Raw genomic sequence first — 16,713 nt, forward strand, 5'->3', positions numbered from 1 at the left:
CACCCTTAATGCTATCCATGCTAGAGGCAGAGGCAGGAGAATTGCAAGATCAAGGGCTATTGGGCTATTCTCCCCCCCGCCCACTTCCCCCCTACACACACGAAGCAAAAGAAAAACTAGGGATGTGACTCAGTGGTAGAATATTGACATGAAACCCTTTGGTTCAATCCCTATTACAACAAAGAGAACAACAATAACAACAACAAAAACCAGAACAAGAAAAAGACTTTGGTTCGTAGCTGATGGGTGCAAGAGCTGCCTGTTGATTCCCGTTGTACTTTCATCAGCCAGACCCTTCCTGGCCATGGCCCCTGTTTCCCACATGACTCATTAAAGAAGGAAGTAAGATCTTCTTAAGGGGTATGTATTCGCAGTGAATGAAAGCTGTGTCTTTGTGACAAAGCCAACGTAAGCTTCGGTGCTTATCTGGCTTGTTAAAGGCTCGAGGATCAGCCAGATCCCACGTGGGCCTCTGTGACCTGCTCTTCCAGGAACAGCAATATTTTGACATTGACCTTAGATCCTCTTAAGCCATTTCTGAAGCCGTTTCTCTGATTCACATCCTCAACAGGACCTTTCACACGGTCGGTTTTCTGTGCATCGACGTGAGGCCAGACAGCTGCGCCAGCTGCACCACGCGATGCAGAGGTGGGACTTCAATGCTCTGAGCATCTGTCCTTCCCACGCCTGTCTCCTTTGGAGAAAGTGTCTAGGTTTTGATTCACGTGACTGACTATATAGCACTGGTTCGGAACAAAGTTCTTTACTTTCAAAGTGATTTGCCTGGTTCAGAATTCTTAGGGGGATCATGTCTACAGACAGTGGTTTCCCCCCAGTAACTCTGTAGCAGTGTCTTCAACTCCACCCTTTTCCCCACTTGAAGGTCGCTCCCAGGGGAGGAGAGTATGGAGTATCCGCAGTCACTGGACTGAGGTGACAGAGTAGGCTAGGCTCCTCAACTTCTCCTGTGACACCTGGGTGATCTTAACACTGAGAAGGAGATGAGAAGGAACAGAGGCCTCTGGGGCTCACTTAGGGAAGAGCACATGGCTTTACCTAAGAGCCTGTGCCATGTTGGAGAAACACTGCGACAGTCACCGGGAAGGTGGGGCAACGAGTGTAATTGCAGGGACAGAGTTGGAGCAAGCATTCAGCTTGGTAGTATGGGTGACAGTGTTCCAAGCATGGCCGTGTGACACATTGAGACATGAGGACGTATTACAGAGAGGGAAATGCAGGATCAAATGGTCCAGATCTTTGGCTGAGAAGAACTGAAGATAGTGAGGTGATGGGGTGAGAGGTTCTTCCTGGCAAGTAGTAGAACTTGGTTGGACTATTGAGCCGGAACAAGCTCTCAGAGTGATGACAGGAGTGACCCATAAAAGCCCAGGAATGTGCAGACCGGTCTTCAGGACGCTGGCCCTCCCTCTCTTTCTCTTTGCTTCCTAAATGCTATGAGGGAAAGAGACTTCCTCCCGCACGGGCCCAAAGCAGAAGGGTAAATTCTGAAACAGGGAGCCCCAAGCCAACCTTTTTTCATCTTACACTGGTTTGTCTCAGGTCCTGGTCACGGTGATGGGAAGCTGATTGACAAAGATATAGGTTGAGTGCCCTGGGCTATACAACCTTCACGCTGTTGTGTGTTTATCAGGAAACAATGCAAAGTCTCTGTGGTCAGTCCAGAAGACACAGAGGATACAAAGAGAAACATGAGCGACGGTATAGTAAATGTCTAGCCTAGACAGGCAACGGTTAGACTGATGAGCGAGAGACACAAAGGAGCTTCCAGATAGGTGGAAATAGTCCGTAATCTTTGGTGTCATGGTTATGACAAACACTGTGGATTTTATCTGTGCTATGATCTTTATCTTCTAATAGTTGTGCTTACCAAAGTTGATTTAAAATGTATTTTATAGGACCGGAGAAATGGCTCAGTGGTTAAGAACACATTCTATTCTTGCAAGGAACCAGAATTAGGGTCCCAGCATCCACATCAAGTGGGTAACAGCTGCCAGTAACTCCAGCTTCAGGGGGCCAGGAGCCCTCTTCTGGTCTGCATGGGCACTGCAGCCACATGCACGGCCCCTCCACCCCCTCAACACACATTCACATCATTAAACATTTAGAAAAATTCTTGAAAAAAAAAAACCCAACTAAATTCATTTTATAACCTGATGTGGTGGCTCTCTCTCTCTCTCTCTCTCTCTCTCTCTCTCACTATATTTCTCCTGTTTGGAAGACTGAGACAGGTGGATTACTGTGAGTTTATGGCCAACCTGGACTATGTTACAAGACCCTGTCTATATATCTATACTACAAACTACATCTTGGACAGAATCATGTCCAATCTGTTGCTGATTTAGAAGCATCAAAATTAGAGACAAGATGCCAGTAAGCATGTGTTTGAGAGACTGTAGGTACAGGTTGTTAAGAAACCTTGCCCAAGTGCTGCAATGTAAGATCAACACAGAAAACCCAAGCAAGGCAAAGCAGGACCGTGAAAGGGTGACATCGGGGCTTCCCAGGAGATGTGCATGCTTAACAGGGAGGAAGAGAGAACCGGGAAGTGGAAGGACAGAAGGCAGGACAACAGAAACAACATCGTGCTTTCCAGTAACTTCCATCTTAGATTCAGTGAAATCCAAGATGGTCACAACAGGAGAGCAAGAAATAATAATAAATAAAATGGGAATTTGGTACGGTGAAGTTTAAAATTCACGCACATATGCGGGCACAACCACAGAATCAACCTGATCATAGTTGGGGAATAAAAGTAGAAACTGGGTCAGTTGAAAAGCATTAGTAGCTAATTGAGGACTTGTCCCATGCACGCGGCAAGGACAGCTTTAGAGGGAAAAGCTCCTGTGGGGAGCAGTACTGGTAAAGTGTATAAAATACCAACGCCGCTGCTCATCCACAGCACAAGGCAAACGAATCCCGGGATGAAATAAAAGCACTCATAACACGAATACAAGGCCGCCAGTGTTTATTAAGTCAGGCTTCAGGCTGCACTGCAACGAGGAAAACGACAGCAAATTGAAGCCAGCATTCCTTAGAAGTGTGTAGGGGCCCGGGCCTTGGCTCATCGAGTAAAATGGTTGCCTAGTGCGTACAAAGCCCTGGGTTCTAACCCAACACTGCCTAAGCAAGTTAGGTATGCGCATAATTCCTTCACTCAGGATGTTCCAAGCAGGCTTGATTACATAAGGAGTTCCAGGTCAGCCTGTACTAGAGGGCCTGAAATATGGGAGTTCCTTTTTTTTTTTTTTTAATAAAAAATTGGATGCTTGTTTTGTTGTAGAACACTCTCTTCAGTTTGTCATTAATTCCCATAGCCTCATATTTTCAATCCTACAGTCATTTAATTAATATTATTTCATTATTCAGAGAATTCTCTTTTCCTTTTTTTTCTTTCTTTTTTTCTTTTTTTCTTTTTTCTTCTTTTTGAGACAGACAGTGTCTCACTATATAGTGCTATATCTCTGGGAATGACCAGGCTGGCCTCTAACTTACCTTTGCCTCCCGAGTGTTGGGAATGAAGGTATGTGCCACCATATCTGACCCCAGAGGATGGATCTTAAAAAAATTACCTACTAGAATTAATTAAAAGTGTATTTAGGAAAAGATGCTATGGAAAATTCAGAATTGTAAGCTCAATATCACGAGATGTGTTTAAGTCACAGAATGAAACATTATGCCACAATTTAAATTATTTCTATGATCAGTTTTAAGTGTCACTGGAGAAAAATTATTGTAAGAGAGACAGATTATGTTGTGTTGTCAATAATCAAAACATGCATAGCAAGAATAGTTTGAGATCAAGACACTCCTGAGTGTTTATTTCAGGGGAGAGTGTCTGATGCCTTAACATTGAGTCTGTAACACATGAACTATGGTTTGTTCACTGAAGAACAAGAAGACCTGGTAGAATTGTCCAGCCATTGAGATAGTGAACAGACGTGATAACCAAAAGTCCAACTTGTTTCCCTTGCCTCTCTTGCTTGCTCTTGTCCTCTTCATCCTGTCTATCTGTCCATTTCTCTGTCTATATGTCTGTCCATCCATCATATATATGTATATATATATACACACACATATATATATACATATGTATATATATATATATAGTCTATTCATCATTTACCAACTATCTATAAAATTTATCTATCATCTATCTTTATCCAGCCACTCATCTATGTCTTACATATCCATCTGTCTGTCTGCCTATTTATCTCTATCTATTTATCTCTATCTCCTACCTATCATCAATCACCTATCTATCTAATCTATCAATCTATCAATCAATCATCTACCATCTCCTATCTGTCTGTCTATCTATCTATCTATCTACCTATCTATCTATCTGTCTGTCTGTCTGTCTATCTATCTATCTATCTATCTATCTATCTATCTATCTATCTATCTATCATCTGTCTATCTATCTATCCATCTCTTTTGGTGTTATCCTATGTCCCAGGCTTGTTTGAGCACCCTGCCCGTCAGCCTCTCTGGGCTTTCTCCTGGTCTACCTCAGAGCCCGGCAGGCTTTTCTTCCAAGTCCTTCTTTCATCCATACAGCACACTGCTTGTGTTTTTTACAGTCTGACACATGCTTACTTAATCTTCTAGGTGGGGGTCTTGGCATGTCCTACTTATTCACATCTTCTTTGTACAATGAGCATGTTTAGTTACGATATATGACCTTAGAAAGAGATTAGTGATAATTCTTTTAAGTGATAATTTGGTGATAATTTCTTTTCAAGATCTATTTTTATCTTTCTTCGTGTATTTGCCTGAACCTATGTATGTGGTGCAACATGTGTACCTGGTACCTTCAGAGGTCAAAAACGGGCATCAGATCTCCTGGAAATGGAGTTACAGACAGTTGTGAACCCCCACATAGGTTCTACAAGAGCAGCAAGCACTCTTAATCACTGAGCCGTGAGTCCAGGCTCATTAATAGTAGTATGTTTTTTTAAAAACTCTAAGTGCAATTTCCTTTTGTGTATTTCCATTCAAACTGTATATTTGGCATTATCTGTCTCCTAGTTCCCAATTCTCTGCCCGACTTGGTGTTTCCACATTCTGAACACAATTCTGAGTTTCCCTGCTCTCGAACCACACTCTCTTTTCCTGGCCCCAAAAGCTTGCTATAGGGTGCAGTTACATGCCGTTCTGAGGCCGTAAGATTGGTGCAGGATCATCCTCGGTGCCAGCTCTTTCCAGCTCCCTGGAAGTGGTACATTCTGGCTCTGGAAGCTGGCCAAGGCTGCAAGGACCTTCCCAGGAAGTGACTTTATTCTCATCTCCTCTGGGGCATGCTGTGCTGGGGTCAGTTTCTGAGCAGCAACTTCTGGAGGCCAGAAGGCCACGGGGTGCTGAGTTCAACTCAGTGGCCAGTGCTTTAGGGACAGCATGAGGAACCTCGAAGGCACCAGCCCGCCAGGCTGACGAGCCTTTATCTGATCAGGACAGTTGCTACGAACACTGATTACTGCAAAGGACTCAAAACTGACCCTTGGGAATCTTGAGAGTTTATTCAAGAGTTACTGAGGCCAAAAATTACCCAGTGTGATCATGGCTCATATCTGTAATCGCAACAATCTAGAAGCTGAGCCAGGAGGATTACTGCGAGTTTGAGTCCAAGCCAGGGTGTCTAACCTTCACCCCCTGAAAAAAAAATTTTTTTTTTTAAATTTAAAATTCACCCCTTCCCACCAGAAGGAAAGTTATTGTGGAGTGTCATATATACATGCATATCTATATCAAAAGCAGGTGTGTGTGTGTGTGTGTGTGTGTGTGTGTGTGTGTGTGTGTGTAGCTGGCTTCTAATCTGCTATGTGTCTGCTTCTTGCTTTGAACTCCCTGCATCTTTCCCCCAAAATGATGGCATTTCAGAAGAACACCAACCACAGTCTGCCTTCAATAGATATTGTTTTAAGCAAGTTTTGATATTTTAAGAGTTAATTATATCTGTTGTTTGTGAAAGCGATGAAACAAATAAACAAATAAAAAGTACTGTTGATGCTGAAACTTGAAATCAAACTCAAATTTTGGGGTGTTCAGGCAAGTGCCATTGGTCCATTAGTCTGGAGCAGCAGGCAAATTCCCCGGGTCACTGAAAGATTCTGCCCTGTGCCTGCCCATCCAAGTGAGACAAGCGTGCCTGGTGGCGGCTTGTTTTGCCTAGAATGAACCATTCAGTTCTCAGTCCTGCTGGGGGAGAAGCTGGGGGAACGGATGGCACTTTTAAACCTATTTTTTGGTGGATAAAGCAAAGGCTGCCCGCAAAGCTGGTACTTTCCATGTTTTCATATCTGATAAGCCTCCTCTTTAGGGTCTGGGAGTCGGTTTTTGCAAGTTCCGCTTTCTGGTGGAGTCTTGGGGGATCCACATACGGCCTGAGTTTGGCACATCTTCACTGCGCTCACCCATAGGAGCAGCTCCGGAGGAGTGGGGAGTGGTGACGGAGGGTCTGGGGGAGGGTGGTCCTGGATGGGAATGGCCGGAGTGATGGAGGGTCCCAGGTAGGGAGATCCGGGTGAGGGGGGTCGGGGTGAAGAGGGTCCTGGATGGGGAGGGTCCCCCGCCTCAGGCGATGCGTCTGGGGCGCCTGCAGTTTCCTGCCTGGGCGCGGCAGTGTCCGCCCCAGGCCACAGCGCAGCGCAGCGGAGGAGAAACGCGATAGGAGGCAGCAGCTGGCCTCCCACCACCCTAAAAATAATCCACTCGCCGGCTGCTGACCCGAGAGGAAAATTTGTCGTCCCATGGAGTGCGTGAGCTCCTCGGCTTGCTACAGAGAGATCCCCAACTACTCTGAGGAGTCACTGGCTGTAAGCTGTTGATTTTGATCTAGTATTCTGTCAGTAAAGGCATTCGCTTATTTCTAGGATTCAGGGGACTTGCTGGCGAGAAGGTGGGATCAGGTTTCCAAAGTCTGACTTACACAATCCTGCCGGCTGGAGCCGAAACCGACTGGAAACGGGGAAAGGTGTCACTGATATTTATAGAGAGAGTGAGACTTTGTTAGCCATTCCCCTTTACAATTCACGCAAAGCTTTCTCTCTACTAAATTTGTTACTCTTTGCTCTTTAGGAGTTCTGTGTACTAGTTTGAAATTTACATCTTCAGACGGTGGGCAGGCTGTTGGTAGCTCAAGTGCACCAGTAGGGGGACTAAGCCCTGGAGCCAAAGCCAAGGTACTTTTAAAATTTATTTATTTATTGTTTGCTTGTTTGCTCCGCGTTGGTTGCAGTGTCTAAAAACAATCTTATCTGCGCAGGGGTCCCCAGCATTGCCTTTCTTGTGTCACAGAACGTCATAGCCCCTGGAGGGTAAACGCAAGGACTAAGACTCAATAATGGATCAAGTCCATGGTCATTTTTTTTGCTAGGAAATTTCCTACTTGGATCTGTATAGAACCAGCCAGACAGCTAGTTAGACAGCCAGACACATCTACGTATTTTGTGAGGTCTCCACTGAGCAAGTTCAGTGAAACGATTGCAGCATTTGCTTTGGCGGATGGTGGGCATCCTGGGCGCATCGTGAGTGGTCGCTGCCTTAGGTGCCTTTCAGAGGTGTGCTTCTCATTCAGGATGCTTTTGCCTAAGCGCTCTGTAGCTCAGGGGTGAGTTGTTCCACATGCAAGAAGGAAAGCTATCCCGTGCATGTTTGCTTTAGATGTGTCCAGAGCCCGACCTTGGCTGGCACTGTCAATGGACTCACAACTGACAGCGGCTGCAGGGTGAGCAGGGAGGTGGCTGCTTCTCACTCAGAGTCTAAGTGGCTAGCAAAAGTAACTGGCAATTAGTTCCTGATATGTTTTAATATCTTATCTTTGGAATTAAATCAGTTAACCTTTGTTCTTCTGTAGAAGTATCAAAAGAGTTGATAGATGTTCAAAACTAGAGTTTTGAACTGATACCATGTTTTATGCATACCAGGGGCTGGGGAACTTCTCACAGTGCAGGGCCAGGAAACAAGAGAACTCCTCTTCCCTTTGTGTTCTGTCCTGCAGGCTACCCCATAGCCAACGTCTCACTTTTGATCTGTTTTAAAGTTGGTGCCTTCCAATTCCCCAGCCCAACGACTCTTGTAAGCACTTGACTGCCTTTCAGAGGCATTATGCTCGTTGGGAGAAGATGTTCTGCTTTTCCCTATGGTCCCTTTCCTCCTTGTTGCTGTCACTTCTGTGCACAAACTGAGCCTAAACAGATACAGGGGGAGGGGGGCACCAGCAATGGATGGCAGGTGACAGTCTGGCCCTCAAGAGCATCAGTGTATGGCCTTCCTCAAGTGCTTACAACAGCCTGAGCTCTGGAAGGGAACCACAGACGCTGTTTGGAAATTTAAGGATTTATTAGAAGGCTGGGGTATAGTTTGGTTTGTAGGGTGAATGCCTGACATCATGAGGATCTGGATTCAAATCCTAGAACAAGATGCACAGATGTTTACACACACACACACACACACACACACACACACACACACACACACACACACGCACATGCACACCATCTTGATTCAATATCTTTGATGGACACAACATCTAATATAGTATCTGCAGTAAACTTCCTCTTTCCCTACTTTTGGCTGTTGATGTAGCTGGCTATTAGAACCTTCTTCCTGCACAGTGGCTTTAGAGAAAGGGATATGAAGGTCAAGAGGGGTGAGTAGAAGAGATGTCAAAAGGAAACATGGACATCTGTATAGGGAGCAGAGAGGGTGGAAAGCAGGGTAGGACTCAGAGGTCATAGCAGAGGGAACAAAATCTAGATGTTTTTGTGGAATGGCATCATAGAGCTGGGGACAGGACATATCATTCAGTGACAGAGTATTGGCCCAGCATGTTTGATGCCTTGGGTTTGGTCTCCTGTGCTGCACTGCACTGTGCAGACAGACAAACAAACAAATAAGCAAGTAAATGACTTAACGTTTCATTTTGTCATTTTCACTAAATGAGGGACTAGTCTTAAAAGCCTCATTGCTAGCTATTATTTTTTTATTGGTTTTCCATCTTTATCAAAAAATATTTACTAATGTACATATATGAACATATAGCTTCCATTTTGTCATTATTTTAAAAAATTTCAATTCTTTCTCCCATATGAGTTTTATGAAGTGGTAATGATTTACCAAATCTATAGTCAAATCTTTTAAAACTATTTGTTTTAAAAATATAATTTTATAATAAAAGACCTCAACTAGAGAGCCTATAAGTGACTTAATAAAAAATGGGTTTATCAGATATAATCTGTGTAAGAGACTATATACAAACATTTGGGCTATAGCCATACAAGCTTTCCAACTAGTTACTTATATTATATTCAAGCAATGATTTCTACAACATTTGAGGGGAATTTGATTTTTCCAACAATTTATCTACTATTCTCTATGTCCTATTATTTGTCTTGTTTTTAGGGAAAATATAATGTCCATGACTAAGTTAATTATCAATGAAAAGAAAAATAAGAAAGGTACTATTTGTTGATGTGATATTAACTTTTAATTAACCCAGAATCCAACATAAATATGGAAAAGAAAGTCTGGTGAGGTTAAACTCTTAAACTGCTATTTGTTTTAATAGGAATAGCTAAGATCAGTTATCTTGGGAGGTGAGTGGGCAGGGACAGAGTGGAAAGCACAGATTATAAACCTGACCTGTGAGTGTGGATCCCAAGTTGTCTACTGATTGATAGATGAATGAGTTTACTGAAGCTTAATGCAGCGTACTGTAAGATACCCCAAACATCACTGTCATGATGTGCTTGCTCTGAGGACTTCTGATATCATTGGGAACGAAGCAGACTCCACACAAAGGCTTTTAGATGGATGAAAGACAAGTTGGGATCCTAGAGTCTTTCTTTGATGGAGCAGAGCTTTGAGGCTCTACTGTCTTTTCAGCATACCCAAGAGAAAGATCTACTAAAGAACAAAGCCAGAGTGGATCTGTGCTCTCTCACTGGGACACTGGTTTCCAACTCAGCAGCTAGCTAACTTCTGCAGAATTTAGGAATATTTCTAGTGGTGTTTTCATAACAGCCAGAAGGTTCAAATGTGCATCAACTGATGAAAAGATGTGTAAATGTGGTAAAGCCTGTACCATAGAAAAGTCTTTACCTTGGTGCTTAGATAATGCAAAGAAAGTACATTGTACATTAAGTCTGGTGAGAGGGCTCAGGAAGTAGAGCCGGTGGCTGTTAAACCTGATGACCTGAGTTTGAACATGTAACCCAGATGGGGGAAGGAAAGAACTGACTCCTGTAAGCTGACCTCTGGCCTCCATATGTCCACTGTAGCACACACACACACACACACACACACACACACACACACACAGTAAAGAAGAGAAAATATATTTTTTCTTCCCTAAGGAAAGAGGGAGGAGAAGACTATGGGAGGTAGATTAAAGGATACTGAGTTTCTTTGCAGATGATAAACCTTTCTAAAATTAGCTTGCTGACAGCCCAGCTACTCTGTGTCTATAATGAAGCCATTGAATTGCACAGGGCCCAAGATGTCTGCCTGAGACCTGAGGAGTCTTCCTTAACTTGTCAGGAGCTGAATTCAATGTGTCTTAACTGCTTGACATCATTATTCTTCAGAGAGAAGCAGTTACTGATCATAGTCCCTCGTGCCTCTCTCTTACTATTCCTTGCAATGGAAGAGAGATGTTTCAGTCATTTTGGTTCAGATGGCATGACTAGGGAATCTTTTTGGGTGTGTGAATGAGCGTGGGAAAAAATACATTTCCCTATTGTATCATTTTAACGTTTCATTTAAACAGTTTTGTTCCTGTTCTTCTTTTCCTTGCACACATGACCATTTTTCTTCTTTGACAGATACTTGCTTCTCTGAGGTAGTACTTTGCACAAGTGGTTTTTTGTTTTGTTTTGTTTTGTTTGTTTTTTGTTTTTTTAAATCATGGAAAAAGTTTTACTAGAATGTTATGGAAAACCTGAAGTTACTTGACATGCTTTTTGTTTCCCCAGCCACAAAAGTAAGGGGAATTAAATTTAAGCTATGAACCCCTTAACTAAAGCCACCATTTTAGGAAAGTTTAATACTAAGATGGTCATTTCTCTATTTTAGGTTAATCAAGTAAGAAGAAATGAGCCTTTCTTTTTGTGGGAACAACATCTCCTCCTACAACATCTATTATGGTGTTCTCCAAAACCCATGCTTTGTGGACGCACTCAACCTGGTCCCACATGTCTTCCTGCTGTTTATCACCTTTCCAATACTGTTCATTGGTGAGTCATGACGTGTCCTGTGCACAGTGCTTCATGTTTCTGTCTCTCTGGTGGCTGAGGTTCTGCTGTGCGAAAGCTGCCATTTCTGGTGAAATCACCCCCAAAAGCTGATGTGTAGGTTTGTGGGGACAGGGTAATGCTGTTTTGTGTATTTTGATTGTATGTACTTGCTGTAGAATATCCCACAGGCTAGTCGGTGATGGTAAATACCATCCATGCGGCATTTGGGGAGAGTTTGCTTTATGCTATGAGACAGGATGGAAACAGGGTGAGACAGCACCTACCCTCAGTGCAGACCACAGGAGCAGATGAGCTGTCACAACTCCATCATCTCAGTCCATTTGCAAAAGCAGAAGCAGATCGCCCTGAGCATTCACCTGCAGAGTGACAACCCATCTGGGCCTCGAAAGAAGGAGAGAGGTGGACTGTACCTCAGGTGGAAAGAATTCTCATGAAAACCATTTGGAAAGTTAGCTAGATGCGTAGTCAATACCTGTAATTCCAGCACCTAAGCAGAAGGCTGAGGCAGGGGGATTGCCATGAGTTCTAGACCAGTATGGGCTCCATAGTGTTTCTGACTCAGGAGAGCTTGCAAATACACATCATATAAGCATTTACACACACACACAAACCAATTGTTTAGGGCAATTAGACACGATTTGTGAAACTTCCCTCAAACAACCCAAATAGATTGTTTTACTAACTTCTTGTTTTTATTTTTCTGGAGGCAAGTTTCTGTTATATAACTCAGATATGTGGGAGCTTGCTATGCAGCCCACTATGTCCTGGATCCTGCAGTCCTCTTGCCTACTCTCCTAAGAATTGTGGGGGTTACAGGCATCACAACCACACCTGGAAAAAATAAACCTGTTAACCTGTTAAACATTAAACAACGTTTTCATGTATAAAGTGACTATGGTTGATGTCAGATTAAGTACCTTAACAAAAGCAAGAGAGATGGGACTTACTTGGCTAACCATTTCAGGTTAGAATTCATCACTGTGGGCCATCCCTAGATAGGTGAGCCTGTGCTGTATGTGAAAAGAAGCCGAGCAAGCCAGGGAACCAAGCCAGTAAGTGACATTCCCCCAAGGTCTCTGCTTCAACCTTCTACCCTGAGTTCCAGCCTCGGGTTCCCTTGATGAAGGCCTTCAAAGTGTAAGGTGTACTGAATGCTTTCCTTCCTGAGTGGCTTTTGGTTATAGTGATTATTGTAGCAACAGAGAACCAAACCTACATAGGTATCACATGTTAACATCCCAATAGTGATCAAAGAATTTCTGTTATAAGGTGTACAAGGAGGCCAGGATCACTCTTGGTACACTGCTATTTATGTTAAATGAATGTATGGAGACTGAATATTATAGGACCAGAGAGTAGAAATGCCACTCAGTTTTTAATGTAGTGGTAATTATAACAGGTATAGAGTTAATGATTCATATCGTGACAGACCCTTAACCTCTAATGTCCCCCCCCCATTTAATGTCATCACAGAGGCTAGCCACCAGGATGTTCAAATAGGAGGACTAGAGTGGACGCTGGTGACGGGAGATGATGGAATGTTTATTTATGGCATTGGCTTCTTATCTAGATCAGTGTCAAAGAAGTGCCACATACTAGGGAAATGATGACATTACAGGAGACACACAGAGCTTTGCTGTTAGAGGTGAAAGAAAGCATAAAGCACAGAATGTGTTAGTAAAGCTGACTTTCTGGTTGTGAATTACATCTGGAAGCACTAAGGCTCGAGTTGGTTTTCTTTCCTGGGGCGCTGCTGGGGTTCCCTTATCCAAACAGAGCTGCTCTCTGGCAGTATTTGTAATACAAATCCATCTTAGTTTTTGAAGCACATTGTATATTTCTTAGTCAAACCTGAAAAAGAAAGAAGAGCATAAAAAACAGAGGTGGGATTCCCTTGCACTATACCATAAATGAAGTGATGGTACCCTGTCACCTACAGTTTGGGGAAGAAAACCTTAAAATTTGACCAAGAAGTAATTACTGTTTTTTCTTCTGTTGTGAACTTAGGATGAGCTGGTAGTGTCCCCAATCCTTCTCAAGGCTTGTCTGAGTAACTAAACATTGTTATTTTAATTTTACTTTAAATTGTGTGTGTGTGTGCATGTATACCCATATATATGTGATGCCCATAGTAGCCAGAAGATCTGGATGGAGCTAGAGTTACAGGCAGTAGTGAGCTGCCTGTCGGGAGTGCTGGGAACTAAACTCTGGTAGTCTACAATATCAGTGTGCAGTCCTAACTGCCGAGCCATCTCGGCAGGCCAGTGTCAGCTTTCTTTGAGAAAAGCATGGTATGCTTGTTGAACAGTCCTGGCCCAGCCAGAGGGGATCATTCTCTCATAGGATGTGTGCATATTAGTCAGGTCTAGGGAGGCAGCTCAGTGCCCCAGCCCTTACTGTGCAAGCCAGAGGACCTGTGTCTGAATCCCCAGAACCCATTTAAAGGAAGATGCACACATCTATAATCTCAGCACTCCTAAGGTGAGATGAGAGGGAGATAGGAAAATCCCCAGGAACTCACAGGTCAGCAGTGACCAACAAGAACCCTTATCTTTTCTTGCACAAGGTAGAAAGTGAGGGTTTCTATATGTGCATCACAGTACACATGTGCTCACACATACATGTGAACACATACATGAACACACAGGTACACCCAGATATGCATGTGATTCAGAATTGACTCAAATATGTCCCACTTTGTACCACCAAATATGTCTTTTTTTGTTAGCCCCCCTGCAGGTCTCATATTTTAAAATATTATAGATGCTAATTTCCTTTCGATATTGTCATTATTCATTTGTCTTGTCTGCTGAGTCAAGAGGTGGAAGAACATCAGTTAAAATCATGGTGGAGCATCATTTCTGAATGATATCACATGAGTTAATGTGTGTAAGTCCATGGTGCTGTGGATCTAATGTAAATAGCCATTAGTTTCCATCAGTGTGAAGCACTGGAGTTCAGGAAATTCCCCAAAGCTTGCAACATGCAGCAATGTAAATTATACCTGTGGTTATACTGACCATTATGTTAATCACATTCTTGTACCCTTTGTCTCTCAGGATGGGGGAGCCAAAGCTCAAAAGTGCAAATTCATCATAACACGTGGCTTCATTTTCCCGGACACAACCTGAGATGGATTCTGACATTTGCGCTCCTGTTTGTGCATGTTTGTGAGATAGCAGAAGGCATCGTTTCAGACTCGTAAGTGACTCAACTCATCTAGCATCTTACCGTGTGGCAGCAGGCACATAGACAGATGCCAAGAGCACATTGTCAGGCTTGATTGCAGGGGAGGGATCAGATTGTGACCTATTAGCAGCAATAACTGTCAATTCACCATACAGGATAACCATGGGGGTTTGCTTTTGTTTTGTGCAAGTATGTATGACATATGTGTGTTCATGTGTGGGGCTGGGGTGTGTGTGTAGAGTCCAGAGGAAAACCTCTAGGTTTGGTCCTCACTTTCTGCTTTGTTGGTGTGTGAGTCCCGTGCCATTGTTTCTGTCAGGCCAGCTAGTCCCTGAGCTGCCCCCGATTCGCATCGCTCCTTATGAGCACTGGGACAGTGGGGATGAGGTATGTGCCACCCTGCCTGGCTATTTACACAGGTTCTGAGACGTTGGACTGGGTCCTCATGCCTGCACATCAAACCCTTTACCTGGGTAACATTCTCCCTGGTCCCTCTGGGCTTCACCTTCACTGTTGTCTTGCTACATAATTTCTCTGGCAGATAAATTCAGTTCTCTGTGACTTGTGCTCAGTCACGTGCTTTCATGCTTCTTTGTGCTCTTGTCCAGAAAGTTCTGTCCTTTGACACATTTGAATGAGTACTTTATCTTTAAAAATAGGTATATAGGACCTATATTGATACTAAATATCTTTATATATATATATGTCTGTCTTGATGTTAACTGAATATAGCCCTATAAGCTATGTGCTTATGTTTTAAAATAGTCATTAGTTCTCAGATGTTCTCCTTCATTTTGTAGAGAAACAGACATAGAGAAGAAGGCATGAAGGGAGCCTGAGACCCCTCAAGACAAAGAGGCACAAGGAAAGGATGAGAGAAATTTAGTGTCAGAATTCTCACAAGTCATATTTCTAGTAGAACTTTGTCCTTCTTACAAAAGAAGTTTATATTAGGAAATTAAATACAATGAGTTTTTCCTTATAAATGCAAATATAGTCTATTTCCATCTCACATAATAAGAGAATAAACTCAAGCAATAGGAAAATATTGATCATGTGCTTGGGTCATGGTATGCCTCTTATTAAAACATTGATGTGCAGCCATGAATGGAGGCACCATGCCTTTAATCCCAGTGCTGGGGAAACAGAGGTAGGCAGATCTTTGTCAGGAGCAAGCTTGATCTACATCGCGAGGCCCAGGACAGCTGCATCTTTTTCTGTGTCACACTTCCTCAAATATGTCCTTTCCCTTATTCTTTAATCATTCACTTAATTTGATCACTAAATTACTTCAGCAGGTCTGCCCTGTTGCACCATTTGCACATCAATGTGTCTACACATGTAGAATGGTGGGTATATGTCACTTTTGTAAGCACTTGAAGATGTTGCTTCCTTGTGTTTAATTCATGCTTTTGTTAGGATAGACGTTTCCAGCACAATTACGTCACACAGGTATGATGTGTGTGCTCACATGTTCTCTAAGCAGCTATTATTGCAGTTTGGCTTTGAACACAGCAGAGTGAGTTCTCATGTGGAGATTACAAACCGAATGGAGAACTCTCTAGAACCATTTGCGTCAGGCACCAACACTGTTTTGCTCTCTCTAGGTATCGGACGTCCAGGCATCTCCACCTTTTCATGCCGGCTGTGATGGGATTTGTCGCCACGACAACATCCATCGTCTATTATCATAACATTGAAACATCAAATTTCCCTAAATTACTTTTAGGTAAATATTCTCACAGGTTTTCTCACCACCCTCCCCCAAAGAACCATTTAGTTTCTTTCCCACATAATAAATAAATACACACTGAAGAAGGCTGAGAGTGAGAAGCACGGGGAAAGGTCTCGTTTTCTCTCAGTGAAAGTGGAGGTGGAAATACATTAAGGTGCCCTAAGTCGTGACAATTGCATGATCCCTCCAATAAATCCCTCTGTGGTGTGTTGTTCTGGGGAGAAGGATGGGATGTGCTGTTCTTAGGGACACCAGGAATTGCTTTCTAACAGTGAGAGCTCTTGCATGTACTGGCCCCATGAGCATGCCATTCTATAGAGCTCCATGTCTCTCCCTTTGCCTTGGAGTCTTGAGACACCTTCCAAAGGGCTCTCCCATCCTCTGTTGGCGCCATAGGCTGCCACTGCTTTGGAGCTGCTGGTGAGACTTCAGAAGACTCCTTGCAGCAGAAACATTGTAGCCCAAGGAAAAGTCCACAGTCACAGTCCAGAGGAACAGCTCTTCAAAGCTCGGCCC

General features: G+C 43.3%; 1 protein-coding gene across 7 annotated transcripts in view; it reads left to right on the forward strand.

Moving 5' to 3' along the window:
• Positions 1-6,240: 6,240 nt before the first annotated feature.
• Positions 6,241-16,713, forward strand: part of Abcc9 (ATP binding cassette subfamily C member 9) — a 112,472-nt gene continuing 101,999 nt past the window's right edge. For 3 of the 7 annotated variants that reach the window (XM_021164328.3, XM_029478463.2, XM_029478467.2), the window contains exons 1-5: positions 6,640-6,833; positions 7,096-7,199; positions 11,092-11,252; positions 14,333-14,474; positions 16,070-16,191. In XM_021164328.3, coding sequence (XP_021019987.1) covers positions 11,111-11,252; positions 14,333-14,474; positions 16,070-16,191 — 406 coding nt within the window. In that variant the 5' untranslated portion in view covers positions 6,640-6,833; positions 7,096-7,199; positions 11,092-11,110. Of the gene's footprint in view, positions 6,297-6,638; positions 6,834-6,914; positions 6,992-7,095; positions 7,200-11,091; positions 11,253-14,332; positions 14,475-16,069; positions 16,192-16,713 lie in introns of those variants that run through there. The other 4 variants (XM_085839797.1, XM_029478466.2, XM_029478465.2 and 1 more) reach the window with 3 other exon arrangements.

This window comes from Mus caroli, unplaced genomic scaffold (genome assembly GCF_978045245.1).
Source record: "Mus caroli unplaced genomic scaffold, Mus_caroli_1 scaffold_7, whole genome shotgun sequence".
In the NCBI taxonomy this organism is placed as follows: Eukaryota; Metazoa; Chordata; class Mammalia; order Rodentia; family Muridae; genus Mus; species Mus caroli.